The 17,019-nt window shown below is 31.9% G+C and overlaps 1 protein-coding gene across 1 annotated transcript; it reads left to right on the top strand.

Moving 5' to 3' along the window:
• The first annotated feature begins 5,926 nt into the window (after positions 1-5,926).
• Positions 5,927-16,897, top strand: LOC137820176 (squamosa promoter-binding-like protein 1). Its single transcript, XM_068624083.1, has 10 exons — positions 5,927-7,271; positions 7,528-7,712; positions 11,022-11,674; positions 12,151-12,225; positions 12,315-12,422; positions 12,522-12,636; positions 12,761-12,902; positions 14,007-14,154; positions 14,709-15,344; positions 16,165-16,897. The coding sequence occupies exons 1-10, from the start codon at positions 6,691-6,693 to the stop codon at positions 16,615-16,617; spliced, it is 3,096 nt and encodes a 1,031-aa protein (XP_068480184.1). The 5' UTR covers positions 5,927-6,690; the 3' UTR covers positions 16,618-16,897.
• Positions 16,898-17,019: the final 122 nt, after the last annotated feature.

Here is a 17,019-nt window from a genome sequence, read left to right as displayed (position 1 = left end):
TTTGGTCACTGCAAAGACTTGGATTCGAATCCTAGTTGGTTTTGCTAGGTGGAGATATTTTCCGTATGAGAAAATTTATTGGTGCTTTTTCAGCATTTATGAATAGGTTGTATAGTGATGATTAACATAAACCGTGAAAGATAAGAGATATTCTTTATTTAATGTTTATGTAAAAACAGGTGAAGTCAATTACAATTAAAGTCTTACCCTTTGAAATAAGAAGAGAGTTAGAATATGACTAAATCTATTATAACTTTTTAATATAACGATAAATACTAATCTAATAATTGATGTCATAATAAAGATTATGAATTCAATTTTTTAAAAATATTATAATTCTTTATGTGATGATAAATATTCAATTTAACAATTCATATCATAATAAAATTAAGAATTTAACTTCTAAAATAAAATGTTATAATTTTGATGTAATCATAATCAATATTATTATTACTAAAAAATTATTAAATAGAAATTAATTTTAGAGACAAAATATAATTAGTTTCTAGATTTATAAACTAGTTTCTAAATTGATATCTAATTTGCTACCAATGTTTTAGCTATCAATCTTAGAATATAAATTAGTTGGTAGTTAAAACCTTGGAAACTAATTAGATACCAATTTAGAAACTAATTTATAAATTTTATTAATAATAGAAACTACTTTAGACACCAATAATTTTGTAATCTCGAAAATATTATCTAATTTAGTTAATATCATGATATTTCTGATATCTAAAATTGGTTTATATTCAATGATTTTCTTGCAAAGTAATTTTTCTAATTTTGCGAAAAGGGAATCTAACTTGGTTATGAGATTATCTTTTCTAGCTTACTTTGACATTGATTGTTATGTTGCTAAGAGATTTGATTGTTTTAAAATGAGGAATGATATATTGATACTCTGCTCTACTATACAACCTCTAATTGATGATATAAAAAATGATATTTTTATTATTTCATAAAAAAATGAAATTTTAGAAAGAAAAAAAAAATTATATACGGAAGCAAGATTGTCAATGTATTTTTTTATTTTAAAATAAGTGAAAAGCTCAAACAAGGAGTTCAAAAGTTCTATGAATGAAAGTTTAAGAGAGATATCATATAATTTTTCTCTCCGATCAGGTATTGATATTTGAGTGTCAATATTTGAATACTTTAATCACTCTCTTAAAAAATGCACTCAAGTTAGAACAACTCATGTTGATAGAAACATTATTTTCTTTTTATTTAATGAGTATGTTATTATAAGTTGTGGTTTCCATTATGTTTAATATGAAGTGTGGTGTTTATGAAAAATAAAAATAAGATAGGATAAATAATAGTGTAGATATAGGTGATTTAATATGAATCGGTTATTATCAAAAGGGTAAAATTATGTTTGTAATATCATATAAATACTAAGTTACTTTGCAGAATTACACAATTTTACAATTACTAATAATCCTAATCATAATTATAAATATAGTACTGTTACATTTGTAAATATTTATGTAAATACCAAGTTACTTATTACATAATTATAAAATTCCATATTTTCACTTGTAACCTTAATGAAACATTCAAATTGCCAACATTAAAAAGATAATTCAAGCATCTCTCATACCTTAAAGATGATGAAAAACAATAAACATACATTTAATGCTACAGGAAAAGTTTCTCTCTCTTGATGGAATTTAAAGAAAAATAAGTAAAGAATAGCCCAAATCTCCATCATGCTACATAGTAGTTTTTTTGGGACAACCTATATGTATAGTCTCTCATGTCTTTTATCTAATCAAGTCATAAAAGTGTATCCTTTAGGTTGGGAATACTTTGATTATTGTTTGATAAAGTCAATAAAAGTGACATATGAAATAATACTTTTGTATTAGATCAAGATTTAATAGTTATCAAGAACTAGACAAATTTCAATGTAATGAGAGAAATAAATTTCAATGTGTTAAGAGAAATAAATATAAAAATTGTTGTACCTTTATTCTATTATTGTTTTTAAAAAGTATATAGAAAAATATAATTTATGAGTCAAGGTTAAGGATAATTTAAATATATATTTTTTTTTAATTTCACTAAGTCATCTACTTACTGTTATTATGGTATGGTATTAATGGTCAGTTTACAAGGATGTTAATATTCCTATTTTATAGCTACTAGTAATTATAATTTTATTATTTATATTTTATTATGTTCAATCAGTTTCTATAATCTTTGTCTTCTGTTATTTCCTTCAACTAGTTTCAACAACTGATACGTATATTAAAAACAAAACTGTGACGGACTCACGAAACAGACAATATTTCAAATGCAGTGATTGATTCTAACAATACTATCAGAATGAAATTGAGATCAGAATCATAGCATATATAAGTGAATATACATTTTATCTTATAATTTTATAAAGATGACTTAAACTTCAACCGAACTTGCCTTATAAATTCATTAAAATTGAAATTATTGTTTTTTCAAAGTACAAGATAATGAGTTAGAAAATGTTATAATTGGAAGGTGACATGACCCTTTGAGGAATAAAAATTGGGCTAGACTTTGAAGGAGTGGACAGGAACAGAAAGATTCATGGAAAGTGTTGGACATGTATAGTTTTTGGATGATAGAAGATTGGAAGAACAAATGCTTTTGCATGGACACTGTTTGTTGTAATGACAATTTTCGACTTTCACGTGAGACGTTGAGTTTGCAGTGTTAATAGTAGCACACACATTGAGGAATAGCAGAGAGAGACCTTGCATTTCATTTGTCAGAGAACAAAAACAGAATATATAAGTGAACTGTCACTTAAAACCCAATAATTTTATTATTATTCTCATAAAGAATCAAAGAAAAAGTTTGCTTTTAGGAGATATAATGATTTCTGATAACTATAGTAAGTTTTGCACATACTATAAGGACATTTTAAAAAAAATTTAGAGTCAATTATATATTTTATCATTTAATTATTATTATTATTAGTTTATCATCTAAGTTAATTTTCACGTATTTTATTATTATTTTTTTAAAATTGACTAGTAAAAGGCATAAAAATTGAATACTTAAAATGTATTAAACAAACTAGAATGGTAAAATTAATAAAATAATGGGAGTTAAATAATAAGATGTATAATTAATTTTAAAATATATAACATGTTGAAGAACTTTTTTTTACTATGTAATGATGAAACTATGTATCTCAAAAAGAGAAATAAGAGTAATGGCATGTCTTTATGATTAGTAAATAATATATTTTATTAGAAACAAACAAACTAAAATAGATAATAATTTTAAAATTAAGGATTTTTTTAAAATAAATTATTTAATGTAAAGCACATTTTTATATTTATTAACATGATTTTTCAAAATTTAAAATTAAATTATAAAATAAGTTTTCAATTCAAAATGTAATACCCAAAAAATATCCTCTACACTATACTATAAACCCATATATTATTAAAAGAAATGTTTTTTTATAAAAGATATGCACAAAACTTATAATAATTTAAAATACAAGGTATTACACAATTTATTGAAAAAATATCCAATTTGATATATAAAAGATTGAGACATTGACTTATAAGTCAATGAATAATATTTTCGTCATGTATTTAAGCTCTTTTTTTAGTAAACTTTTAACAAACGTTCATATATTATACACTTAAATACACATAAATGTCAATGTATAATGACTCTCACTCTTATCTTGTTGTCCCGTGAAACACAATAAAAATAAGCTTAAATATATGTAAATAGGATTTTTAAATAATTTATTATTTTGTATTTAAGTTATTCTAATTTATAAAATGTTGTTCACTATTTCATTTCATACAAACCCTTCCCTCTTCCCTGTTAGCAAAAATTAAGGAAGAAACAATAAAAAAACTCAAAGAAACATAAATGAACCACACCAGTAATAATTTCATTCCACACAAACATTTAATGTCAGGGGAAGTCAAGCAAGAGTGATATGCTTTCTCCCCTTCTTTTATATTTTGAGTCCCAATTTTTTGAATTGTTTTTTTTTTTAATTATTAAAAAAAACTGTCAACAAACTTTATTATTTTGTTTTCTATTTAGTGAATCTTTTACTTCATTATTCAACTGTTCTTTGTGGGTTCAATATCTATTTTTAGAGAAAAATTATTATTTCTGACAACACAGTGAGTGCATTTGCCGTAAAGTAGTCATCAACATCCATGATCAGACCAAAGATGGACAGTCGAAATGTCAGGAATATATGTAATTTGAATATTAATAATAGACTATTGCATTACACTTTTGTGCGCATCTTGAGTCTGCGAGCCAACAATTTTTCTCAAGTATTGGATGAAGACATTTTTATATTGAGACATGAAAAATAATATATTGATTAATTGACCTCATTGCATCATGGAAAATGATGAAATGTTGAGACAATAACATACCTCTTTCTAACGACATTTTCATTACACAAATCATGACTCAGTACGACGTGGACTTATCCATCGATGCAATTGTGAAACTAGGGTGATCACATTATTTCTGAACAAAAACCTTGAACAAGTATAATACCTTTCAAGTGAACAGTGTCTGGCAACATGATAGAGATCACCATGACAATGAACAAGACCCACCAATACTCGATGACCATGTTGAAGATATAGCATCTCAACCCCAAATTTCTCATGATACTCAAATATATTCACAAATTTGGGGTGATATTCAGGACTTGCAGCCAGGATTAAATAATTTGACCATCAATACGAATAGAGGTTTTGATAGGTTCATAAAAGAATTAACCAATTGCAACAAAGATTTAATGACTTTCAGAACTCTTTCAAGGATAATTGTGATCATATAATTATTGTTTTTTTAATTCTTATTATTATAATTCTACTATTTTTTCCATTATATTGCATTTTACATTGATATATTCAATTATTAATAATAATTAGGCGTTGAATGTTGATAACAATTTTAATATATTTTATTAAATTTAACTACACTCATAATTTTTTATTAAATCTATTTCAATTATTAATATTTAAATATTATTTAATTTTATCAAAATCCATTTTCAACAATAATTGTATCTATCCACAATGGCAATATTTTTTTCAATTGAATTCTTCAACCGTAACGTAATGAAAATGACGTTTTAACCTCAATAACTTCCATACTGTGGGGATATCGTGTGTGGAAACGTGATAATTTCAATCAAAGATTATGAGAAATTAAAGTAACAAGAAAAATAAGAATGATACCATAATTTTTTTAGGTAAAAAACCCCTTTAAATAGAGGCAAAAAGATCACCGGTGAGAGAGTCAAACACTTACAAATGGTACTGGGAGTACAATGAATCCCTCTTAGACTAATAGATAAATAGTCTCAAAACAAATTCTCTCTATAAGGGTTAAACACTTACACCCAAGAAATGAAAAGAAATAAAGAGTAAATGAAAGGAGAGAGAAACAAATGTATGTTGTTATTTGTTGTGTGTTACATTGCTTAAAGGAAACTACTGGTTCTAGAAAACCACAATAATAATTAAAAAACAATTAAAGGAAAATGATAAGTAACCTCTTTGATAACAATTAACTGTGAACCCCGTAAATCATTTTTCTTTGATAACAATTAATTATGAATGGTAAGTAAATTTTCTTTAATTTCTTTGAATATGCTACTTTCAAGAAAACGGCAAAAAAGTGAGTTATATCCCCCACATACATAAATAGTTAATCAAATTTTATTTTCAATTAATTTTAATAACTATATCAAAATTCTAATCTTCCTTTTTATCAATTAATTTTTTTTATAGATCACGACACTTATTTCGTACTTATTCCATGACAGACAAATTTTCATTAATTTTTCCTTCAAAATTTTCCTTAACTTTTAACTATCTTCCTCTAATTTCAAACCATTTATTTCTCTAAAAAATTCATTATTTTAGTTTCCATGTTGAAATGGAAAACATGAGTAGTATGAAGATGGTGGAAAAACATGGTGGCAACGTATGAACATGACTAGTAGTCAGTAGTTACCATCCCCAGACAGTGTCTGTACAATTTGTTTCGTACTTTTGACCATTTTTTGATTTCAGTTTTACCAGAGAAAAAGTGAATTTATAACCTCTAAGATTCCTTTACCATGGCATCACACACAAATTAAGAGAGAGAAAGCGGCACTGTCTGAGCACAGAAACAGCATTTTCATCACATTCCTTCCTAACCTTTTCCTAATTTCCCTCTGTTTGACGCATGCTTTCTGTGGCCACCTCCTATATTCTTCTTTCTCCCCATCTCTCTCCACTTCCCATTTTGCTTCTTTTCTCTCCCTTTCAATTTTTCTTCACTTTTGATGCAAACTTCTCCCAACCTTCAAATCCTTTGACATTGAGCTATTGGTCCACGTGAAATCATGCTGCAAGTTTCGATTTTTCAATTATGGGTTACTTCCCATGGTTTAAGGGTTGATTCTGGCATCTTTGCTGGTTTTGGGTATGTAGCTGTTGTTGGATCCATGTGACTTGGGTTTGCTTTTGGGGTTTGTTGTTCCTTTTTTTGGTGTTTCTAGGTGGTTAAAGTTAGTGTTTTTGGAGGAAGGGTTTAAAGTCGTTGTGGTTATGCTGTAATTTCTGCAATTGGGTGTTGTGTTCTGGTGGACTTGGAATCTGGGTGTTTGGGATTTTGTTGATTTTTTTTCCTGGGGTGTTTGGATTCATGGAGGCTCAATTAGAGGGTAAAAATCAGTATTTGTATGGACCTGTGGTGCCAGAGATGAAGAGTGTTGGGAAGAGAAGTTTGGAGTGGGATTTGAATGATTGGAAGTGGGATGGGGATCTTTTCACTGCTACGCAACTGAATTCAGTGCCATCAGATTGTAGGAGTCGCCAGCCGTTTCCTGCTGATCCTGAAATTCTTGCAATTGGTGGTGCTTCTAACAATTTGTCTTCTGCTCATGATGATGTTAACCTTGCGGAAGGAAGGAGAGAATTGGAGAAGAGGAGGAGAGGTGTTGCTGATGAAGGAGGGGTGGAGATGAATGATGGAGCTGGTTCTCTTAATTTGAACCTTGGGGTCCAAGTATACCCTATCATAGAAGGGGAGGAAAAAAGTGGAAAGAAGACAAAGATAACTGGGAGTACTTTGAACCGGGCTGTTTGTCAGGTGGAAGATTGTAGGGCTGATCTTAGTAGTGCGAAGGATTATCACCGCCGCCACAAAGTTTGTGATATGCATTCTAAGGCAAGCAAGGCACTAGTTGGAAATGTTATGCAGAGATTCTGTCAACAGTGTAGCAGGTCAGTTAGGTTATGAAATGATAGTTTATGGGGGAGCTCCTTTCATATTATCGTTTGTTCATCACACTAACTTTTTGGAACATATTCTAAAGAGAAAGATAATTATTTGGGGTTTGTGTGGGGTAATGTTTTTAACTCTATTAGCCCTCCTATCACTTGCGGTTGATTATTTGAAACCTGCTCTATTTGCATTTTGTAGTTTCCTGAACCTTTTCTTTAGCACCCCAGTTAGTACAATTTGTTAAAACTATGGCAGGTTTCATGTTCTTCAAGAATTTGATGAAGGGAAGAGAAGTTGTCGAAGGCGTCTTGCAGGCCACAATAAGAGAAGGAGAAAAACGCATCCTGATGCTAGTGTAGTTAATGACGGCTCTGTAAATGAAGAAAAGGGCAGTAGCTATCTGTTAATGAGTCTGCTAAGGATACTGTCCAATATGCATTGTGAGTTTGTGTATGTTTAGAAATTTATCTACTTGGCATTCTTCTCGACCACAATTTATGTATTTTGGCTGCTTATTGTATTGTTTGGTCTGTGTATCCTCTGCATGGGACAAAGTGTGATCATCATAATTTTTCTAAAAAAGGTGGAAGCTTCTGCAGATGATACCTTGCTGGCAGGCATTAATTGATATCTTTGAACTTGTGATTTATGCTTTAATGCCGAAAATATTGTACCATAAATAAATTTTTTGAAGAGGTAAAATGAAATAACTAATTATTATCTTCAAGAAATGGCACCTTTGTATATAGCTTACAATTTTGAACTTCCAAGTTTGATGGGAATTGAAAGTCAAAACAACTAACCTTCTTGCGCTTTTGGGTGGATAATTCTCTTGAAATATTGCAAGGTGTCCTATCCTATCCTATGTGATTTTAAGAGGCTTATGATCACAACTGAAATTTTAATGTCCTTTGGCACCACAGAAGTTCACACTTAATTCCTATCCTAGGATTATTTTTCAAGATATATATGTGGAAACTTCTCCTTTGCATTTGTTTGGGTGATATTTTCTCTGAGATGAAGAGTAGAATGACTTGTTCTTAACAATAGAAGTTAAAGGGCATTCCTTTGCTTGGGTAGAGATAATCTCATGTGCACCATTTTATGTACCTAATGGCAACTTTGGTTAGTCCATGTAATCGTCATAAAAGGCAAAGTCCACCCTATTGACATAATTTTTTATGTTTATTTAAATCTCATTGCAAATCAATGGTAAATGCCTTAGGATTCATTTGAACAATAAAATTACTATTGATGCTTGGAATTATAATTTTTATTGAACAATGAATTGAGTACGTTAGGCACTATTTGGGGTTTGGGAGAGGTCAAATGTATGCGGCCTTACTCTCATCAGTGGCAAGGTCATTTTGGTTACTGGAAGCCATGCCCACCAAGTGACTTGGTAGTAACCTTGCTATTGTGCCAAAGCACAATAAATTATAGTCTGAGCTCAGCTCTAGTTTTCTTGTTTGATATATGAATTACATAGTAAACTCAATTTTTAATTAATTAATAATATGGTGAAGCAGATTGGATAGCAGCTGTGCAGGTATCCAAGTAGTGGTGGCAATAAATGGTGGCTGTTCAGGTGATGGTTGTTGAAGTATTGAAGTTAGGTGGCTGGAGGTGTTATACGACATATGTGTGATGTAGATTGCATTTTTTTTATTCTTTTTTCTTGGAAATAAAGTTGCTGTTTAGGTTAAGAGTTGATTTATTCCCTAGAAATCATCATTCAGAATTAGGTCTAATTCTGAAACTGAAATGCATAACAAAAATGAAATTTAGAACTGGCCCTGCTTTAATTTTAAGCACCAATGGGGTCCTTTAGATCGGTTGTCTCATTGATTGTTTTTCTAATTTTGCTAACTAGAATATAAAAGTAGTGTATATGTACAAAAAATCAGAAAAATTTAACATAATTCTTGGTATTTATAAAGTTCCTTCTATTGTTTGATATGATTTGATTATTTTTTTCCAGCATTGGCTTTCTGAGCTTGAATCTCTGTATTTAGTAATAATTAGGTTATCAATAGCAGATGACGGCCTATGGTTGCAATATATATGTTGAAAGGATTAGTGACAAAATAGGTCATGCAGGATATACCGCTTCGGTACCATGTTGAGAAGAAACCAGCTCCATGTGTTGTATACATGAGTATTCTTATTTATGATGAAGAGATACAAACTACAGTACTAAGGAACACAAACAATATCTAATAATCGGAAATATTTAAGAGCATATTTCCCTATCAAATCATATCTCTAACACAATCAAATAATATCTTTAAAAATATTAATATCTGATTATATATATATATATATATGTATATATAAATTAAAAGAAATTCAGAAGAACATAGAACTTGATTTTGGGTGCCTGACATTGTCTAAAAGTGAAAAAGAATTGGGAACAACATTTTTGTTTTAATACAAAAATAGCATAGAACATAACATGATTATGAAATTTTAAAAACAACTAAAAATTCTCTAATTCTATAAGACAACTAAATTTTAAATTTTGAAAAAATAGAGCCCAGAAATATTCAACTGATGAAGAACAAGAACAAAGAGAGAAAACAAAGAAAAGGGAAAAAGAGATGAAGAATATCTGAAAAATGAAAAAGAAGAGAAAGAAGAAAAAGAAATGGTAGGAAGAACAAAAAAACAAAAACAAAGAAAAAAACCTGTTATGGTTTGCCGGATTTGTTCACAGGAAAAGCTTGCCAGAGCTCGGGTGGTGGCTACAGTTATGGTTGGCCGTGGCTTAGAAGGTTCACAAGAGTGGACAAGTGAAATCCTAGGTTTTACACTTTCATGAGATTGATGAGAGAGAAATACACATTGAAATTGGTGTTTGTCTGTGGGGGGGTTAACCGTTAAAACTTTTGGTAGTAGTAATACCTTAAAAGTGTTGTTTAAAATCGAAAATAAAAGGAAATAGGGGGAAGTTCTGTCATGGATGCTGCTGCATGCTGGGTGCCATGGTTGACAATAACGCCATACAACAGAAAATAATGGATAGCAAATGGCAAAGTGATTCAAAAGGGCCATGTTATAGTGTTATGGTGGCACCATAACTGTTAATTAACAACGTAGTAGTAATCGAGCATTACTGTAACTAGTGAGTTTAGACTCCTAACATTCATGAATTGAAGGTGTAATAGTAAAGTCTTGACGGCAATTTAGTGCTGAATTGACAATGATAATGGGGATGATTTGGGATGTGTTATCTTGTGTTATGAATATAATATAATGTGTGACCTGATTGTAGTGACAATTTAATGATGCTAACATGGGTTATTTAAATGAAGAACTTGCTTAGTTGCCATGATGATTTCAAGAGTTCTTTTTTTCTAATGATGCTGTAGGTTTTCTTCACCCAAAAAACTCTACCTGAAATATAGGTGGTTTTCTTGAACAATTTAGCTTGACTCCTTTTCTCTGTTATAGATTTTTCATTGCCAAAAGGATGGGAAAATAATTTGGGAATGAAAGTTACTCTGCCTGGATTGATCATTAGAATAATGATTCAGTGTGCTGTCATTATCATTTCATTTTTGTTATGGTTTCCCATGGGCACATGAATACTGGATCACTAAAAAGTTGGAAGTTTTAGCCTTCTAGGGAGTGTGTTTCTGCTGAAATATTTCTTTGAAAGATAAACTTTTCTTTTGAGCCTATTCTAATTATCTATGCTATGCTGGATTTCATTATTGGTATACTTATTTGACTCGATATAATTGCAGCAAATGGCTCAGATAATATGACAAGCCAGGATGTTCTATCTCATCTGCTGAGGAACCTGGCAAGTGTGGCTGGTACAATTAATGGGAGAAATATAGTGTCTTTATTGGAGGGATCTCAAGATTTGGTTAAAGCTGGAACTTCTGGAACTGCACATAATGTTCCCAACACAAATTCTAGTGGTCCTGAAACGTCCAGACCTTTTGATACTTCTACCAAGATGGATAATGGTCTAATCAGTCAGGACCCTCCAGAGTCTATGGTACAATGTGAGATGACTCCTGCTAATGGTATGACTAAAAGATTTATAGCTTCGGGCAGTGATGGGGTAGGAAGTTCAAAATATCCTTCATTACCACAGCCATCAAATGTACTTCTGTCACAGGATAGTCTTCCACCCCATTCAGTCTCAGCAGAGCCTACGGTTGGAAGAATTGGATTAAGTAATATTGACCTGAATAGTGCGTATGATGATGTACAGGATTATGTTGAGAACACGAGAAATTCTCGTCCTCCGTTGCCTTCAGGGAACGGGTCCCTTGATCATCCTTTATGGGTTCAATGTGATTCTCTCAAGTCAAGTCCACCACAGACGAGTAGAAACTCAGATTCAACCTCTACACAGTCACCATCTAGTTCTAGTGGAGAAGCTCAGGTATATTATTTTAGTGATTGAAATTCATTTCCTTATTACTCTATAAAGTGATAATCTTCCTATTTCTTCTGTATCAAAGAAGAGGTAAGGTAAGTTAATTTATCATGTAGACTATAATGTGTGCTTGGATGGCTATATTAGTTTATTTGGGAAACGACCTTATGATTCATTTTAGTTTTTTTTTGTTTCCATTTGTTTATCAACTAATAGATTTCTCAGCTATTGCAAATCCATGGAATTGGTTATCTGATGTAAACTTTTTGAAGTTATATATTTGTCAAACTTGTGTATAATAGATGTTATGATTGATTCATTTCTTATTGATTGATAAAGTAATGCATTCAGTTCAATGTTCATTTAAGTCATAGTCTACTTAGAGATAGAGTGTTCCTCCTCCACCTCAAGTATAAACTTTGTTTTCTTGTGGCTGTCAAGATTGTATTTGTTGGCATTTTATTTATATTTTCTGTTTGCAGAGTCGCACAGATCGAATTGTTTTCAAACTATTTGGCAAGGCTCCAAATGATTTCCCCCATGCTCTCCGATCACAGGTACTTTATCTTTGCCTTAAAATTGGTATAAACAATTTCACCGAACTGTTTTTTTATATGTTTGATTTATGTTTTTCTTTGAATGTCAGATCCTTAACTGGTTATCCCATAGTCCCACTGAGATAGAGAGCTATATAAGGCCTGGCTGTATCATATTAACTGTATATCTCCGTCTAGAAAATTCCGCTTGGGAAGAGGTATAATTTGATATAATATGATATATTAGTTGCCTACTGGAATCATGGGAACAGTCATAGAATGTCTAAATGTTTATATGTTACTATTTCATAATGCAGCTATGCTATAATCTAGGATCCAGCTTGAGAAAACTTGCTACGCCGAATGATTCTTTTTGGAGAACAGGATGGATATATACAAGAGTGCAGCACTCAGTAGCTTTTCTGTATAATGGTTTGTTCTCTCACTGTGTTGTGTTCATTCTTCTCATGTGATTGTATATCAATTATCATTAGGATTTTATCTCATCTTACTTAGGTAACAACAATCTATTTTATGTCATAAATCTCTCCTGCAGGTCAGGTGGTCATAGATGTACCATTGCGATTCAAAAGTCCACAGAATTGTCAGATTTTTTGTGTTAAACCACTTGCTGTTTCTTCAAGTTCTTGTGTTCAATTTATTGTGAAAGGATTCAACCTTTTGCTGTCCAACACCAGGTAAATCTCTATATGCCTGATGATTCAAATCTGTTCAGTTGAGACTTAGGTAATGTTGTTAAATGGTGTGGCTGTGCCAGAATGACATGGTGGAATTTTCACCAACCGCCATAGACAGTTTGTTGAGGGAGGCCTATTATGGTAGTGCTATAGGCTGCACTGGTGTGTTTATATAGTGGAATTTTTACCTCTACCATATTCCACCATCTGCCATTGATAACAGTGTGCTTATTTCAGTTATTATACTGCAGGGCATACTAAGTCATCCGAAGAAGTTAGGAAAAAACAAAATATATAATGTTTTTGTTGCTCGTTGTAGATACATCATTTGCCTTAGACTTAGGGCAATATGATAAGATAGGATTTTCAGAGAAGTACGACTTCTATGCAATACTTTTCCAGGCCCTGACATTGTTTCAAAGTTGGATGAGAGAGATACACTACTTAAATGTCTAGGGTATAGTTTTTCCTTACTAGTATATCACTTGTCAGTTGTATGGTCAAATTAAATTAAAAATAACTAAAATATAAAAGATGTGAAATTATATTTTTTGATAATTTTTGAAGAAGATATTACAAGAAAAGGAAGATACATACATACTTAAATAAATGTATTCTTTCGTTAAAATAAAATACTTTTGTCTTAATACTTATTTTTTAAGTAATTAATAGTATCTGAGAGTTTGTACTTAATGCATTTTAAATCATGCTCCAAATTTACAGTATAAAAAAAGTGTGTATAGACTAGATTAGGTTAATTAGATCTTATCTAAATATCAAATAAATATTTTTGTCTTTTTGGCATAGTTAGTTGTTGATATTTAAAATCACGTCTGTAATTGAAATGATTTTTTCTAATCATTTCCCCTAATTAATTTTTATAATATAATAATACTCGAACATCATTTCCTATCTGAATAATGTATGATTTTATTCCACAATTTATTTGACTTGTTTATTCTTCTAAGTAACATCTTATAAATGATTGCTTTTGTTAGTTACATAAATCCAATATAGATAGATTTGTGAAGGAAGGGAAATCTGTGGTCTGGATTTTGTTTGCTGCAATTGGACCTGAAGCTAATCCATTTCTCTTGATTTCAGGTTGCTCTGTGCACTTGAAGGGAAGTATCTGGTACAAGAAAGTTGTTATGATTTGGTTGATGCTGATGCTGCCATTGGACGTCATGAGCTTCAGCATCTGAGCTTCTCTTGTTGTATACCAAATGTGGCTGGAAGAGGGTTTATTGAGGTGGTGTACTTGTACTCATAGAAAAAAATATTCTTTTTGCACTGGCCTTCTCTTCAGCAAAATTTATGAAGTAATTTTTTATTTTTTCAATGTGAACTTTTGTAGCTTAGCTTAGAATTAGATGATGACTGCCACTTGGTGACTTTAGCTTTAATAAACTTTGAAGGTCCTCCATAGTTTTAGATTTTATGAACAATTGAAAACCATTCAATAAATGAGACTGAGTCATAGGTTGACATCACCCATTCTCCTTTTTCCTGTCTTGAGACATTGATTTATTATGTAATTATGTGGCTTTTCCCTTGGCGAAACTAGTTATGTAAGTGATACTTTATTCCTGAAACCAACAGATTTTCAAATGGTTTAAGAAAAGGCTGAATGGAGCCAAGTAACCTATCCATGCAAAAATGCATTTAGATAGTTTCTGCTGTTGAAGCGGAGAATTGTCAAGTGTTAGATTCAGATAAAAGATATTCTGCACAAATAGGATTTCACTTTCTCTTGCTTTTAAAGCTATATTTTCATATCTGATATGATAGATAATCTTGACTCAGGTGGAAGATAATGGTCTTAGCAGCTGTTCCTTTCCATTCATAGTTGCAGAGCAAGAAATTTGTTCAGAGATATGTAAGCTGGAGAATGTCATTGAGACAGCTGAGACTGCTGATGACATCCAAATGAAAACTAAACGAATGGAAGAAAAGACTCAAGCATTGTATTTCATACAGGAAATGGGTTGGCTCCTTCACAGAAACCGTATGAAAGTTCGGCTAGGTCCTGTGGCACCTGTACAAGATTGCTTCCATTTCAATCGGTTCATGTGGCTTGTTGGCTTCTCTATGGACCATGACTGGTGTGCTGTGATGAAAAAGCTCTTGAACATTATCTTTGAGGACACTGTTGATATAGGAGAGCATACCTCAGTTGAGTTAGCATTGTTAGAGATGGATCTTCTGCACAAAGCGGTAAAAAGAAATTGCAGGCCTATGGTGGAACTACTGTTAAAATTTGTGCCAGTTAATGCTTCAGATGGTGGAAACAGTAAAGAGCAGCAAGTCAGCAAGTCCCCTAACAGATTCATATTCAGACCTGATTCAGTTGGGCCGGCTGGGTTGACTCCCCTTCATGTTGCAGCAAGTATACATGGTTCGGATAATGTATTGGATGCATTAACTGATGATCCAGGACTGGTAATTCCTTTCTTCTCTGTATGCATCATACGTCTTCAGTTACTTTTTTAACTATTACAAACTCCAGGTTTTAGAATTTGGGTTTGGGTCTGCTTAAGATGACAAAAGTTAGCTCATATGATGAGGACTGCCCCTCATTTATATACACTATTTTGATCGTATCACTAGTGAATGTGAGATTTCCAACAATTCCTATATACCAAGACTAGATATCTTGCACGTAAGTTGTGTTTAATTAGACATTTTTGGATGATCCGATAAGAATCTCATAACAAGTGGTTCGGCCAACTATCTCTAGGATAGACTGTGGTACTATCTTAAGGATCACCCTCATTGGATAAGGGCCGACTCCTGGTATAAGGATCAGCCTCATTCATATATACTATTTGGCCATATCAGTAATTAATATGGGATCTCCAATGCAACGGATGGGAGATGTGTATGGAGATTACAGTTAAACTATTAGTAATTATGGAACATTTGGGTAAACAAAAGCAATTTTTAAATGAGTATATCAGATGAGTTTATTTTTTAAGTTTCACTATGAAATTTATTGAAATTTTTACAAGGCTCATAAGCCACTTTTACGAGCTTTCAAATGCCTTTTTAGAGCTTAAGATGTGATATGCTCATATACGATCCAAGCTCTTCCAAACGCTCCTTTATTTCTGATAATACTTAAAGCATTCTTCCTGTTCCCCACTTTTCACCTTCTTTAGCTAGTTCCTGTGCAGGATTTAGTTAACTGGCTATTCTTAATTGAATTACATGTGGCAGGGTGTAGTAAAAAATATTTAACTCCTTTGTTTTCCATGTTCAGGTGGGAATTGAGGCATGGAAAAGTGCTCAGGACACTACAGGTTTGACCCCTTATGACCATGCATCCCTGCGAGGCCACTACTCCTACATTCAACTTGTCCAGAGGAAAATAAGCAACACATGCAAAAGTGAACATGTGCTTAATATCCCAGGCACTCTTGTAGATAGTAACATAAAGCAGAAGCAATCAGATGGACATAAATCATCAAAAGTTTCAAGTTTGCAAACTGAGAAGATTGAAACAACAGCAATGCTGCGACATTGTGGGCTATGCCAGCACAAGTTGGCGTATGGTGGTGTGAAAACTGCACTGGTTTATAGGCCAGCAATGCTGTCAATGGTTGCCATTGCAGCTGTGTGTGTTTGCGTGGCTTTGCTCTTCAAAAGCTCACCCAAAGTCTATTATGTATTCCAGCCATTCAGTTGGGAATCATTGGAATATGGGTCCATGTAATGTTGTATATCAGATATTCTTTGCTGTAGGCCTGGACTTTTTTTTTTTTTGAAGTGTGAAAGTATTAGTTCTGGGTATATACATCTGTGGTAGTTGCTGTCATCAAAATATGTAGGGAAGGTTTACCTTCACTTCAGATGTTCAGCACAAAATGTTCACTGTGCTATCTAATGTTAGGTAGATGGTGTTATTAGTTCATGTATATGCAAAGATAATAGGGTCAGTTCGCGGGCATTTAGGAGGGTATTTGTATCAATCAATAATTATACAAGTTTTACTACAGGTGAGTACCCTTTAATATTATCTTGATTTATTTATGACAATTATATAAGCAACTAGATTTAGTTTACTTGTAACCAGAGAATCATGTAACTTGCAGGCAACTTTAGATTGAATTTTGGT

Source organism: Phaseolus vulgaris, chromosome 9 (assembly GCF_000499845.2).
Source record: "Phaseolus vulgaris cultivar G19833 chromosome 9, P. vulgaris v2.0, whole genome shotgun sequence".
Lineage (NCBI taxonomy): Eukaryota > Viridiplantae > Streptophyta > Magnoliopsida > Fabales > Fabaceae > Phaseolus > Phaseolus vulgaris.
Note: the sequence above shows the minus strand (reverse complement) of the source record. Positions and strands in the feature narration are given on the sequence as shown.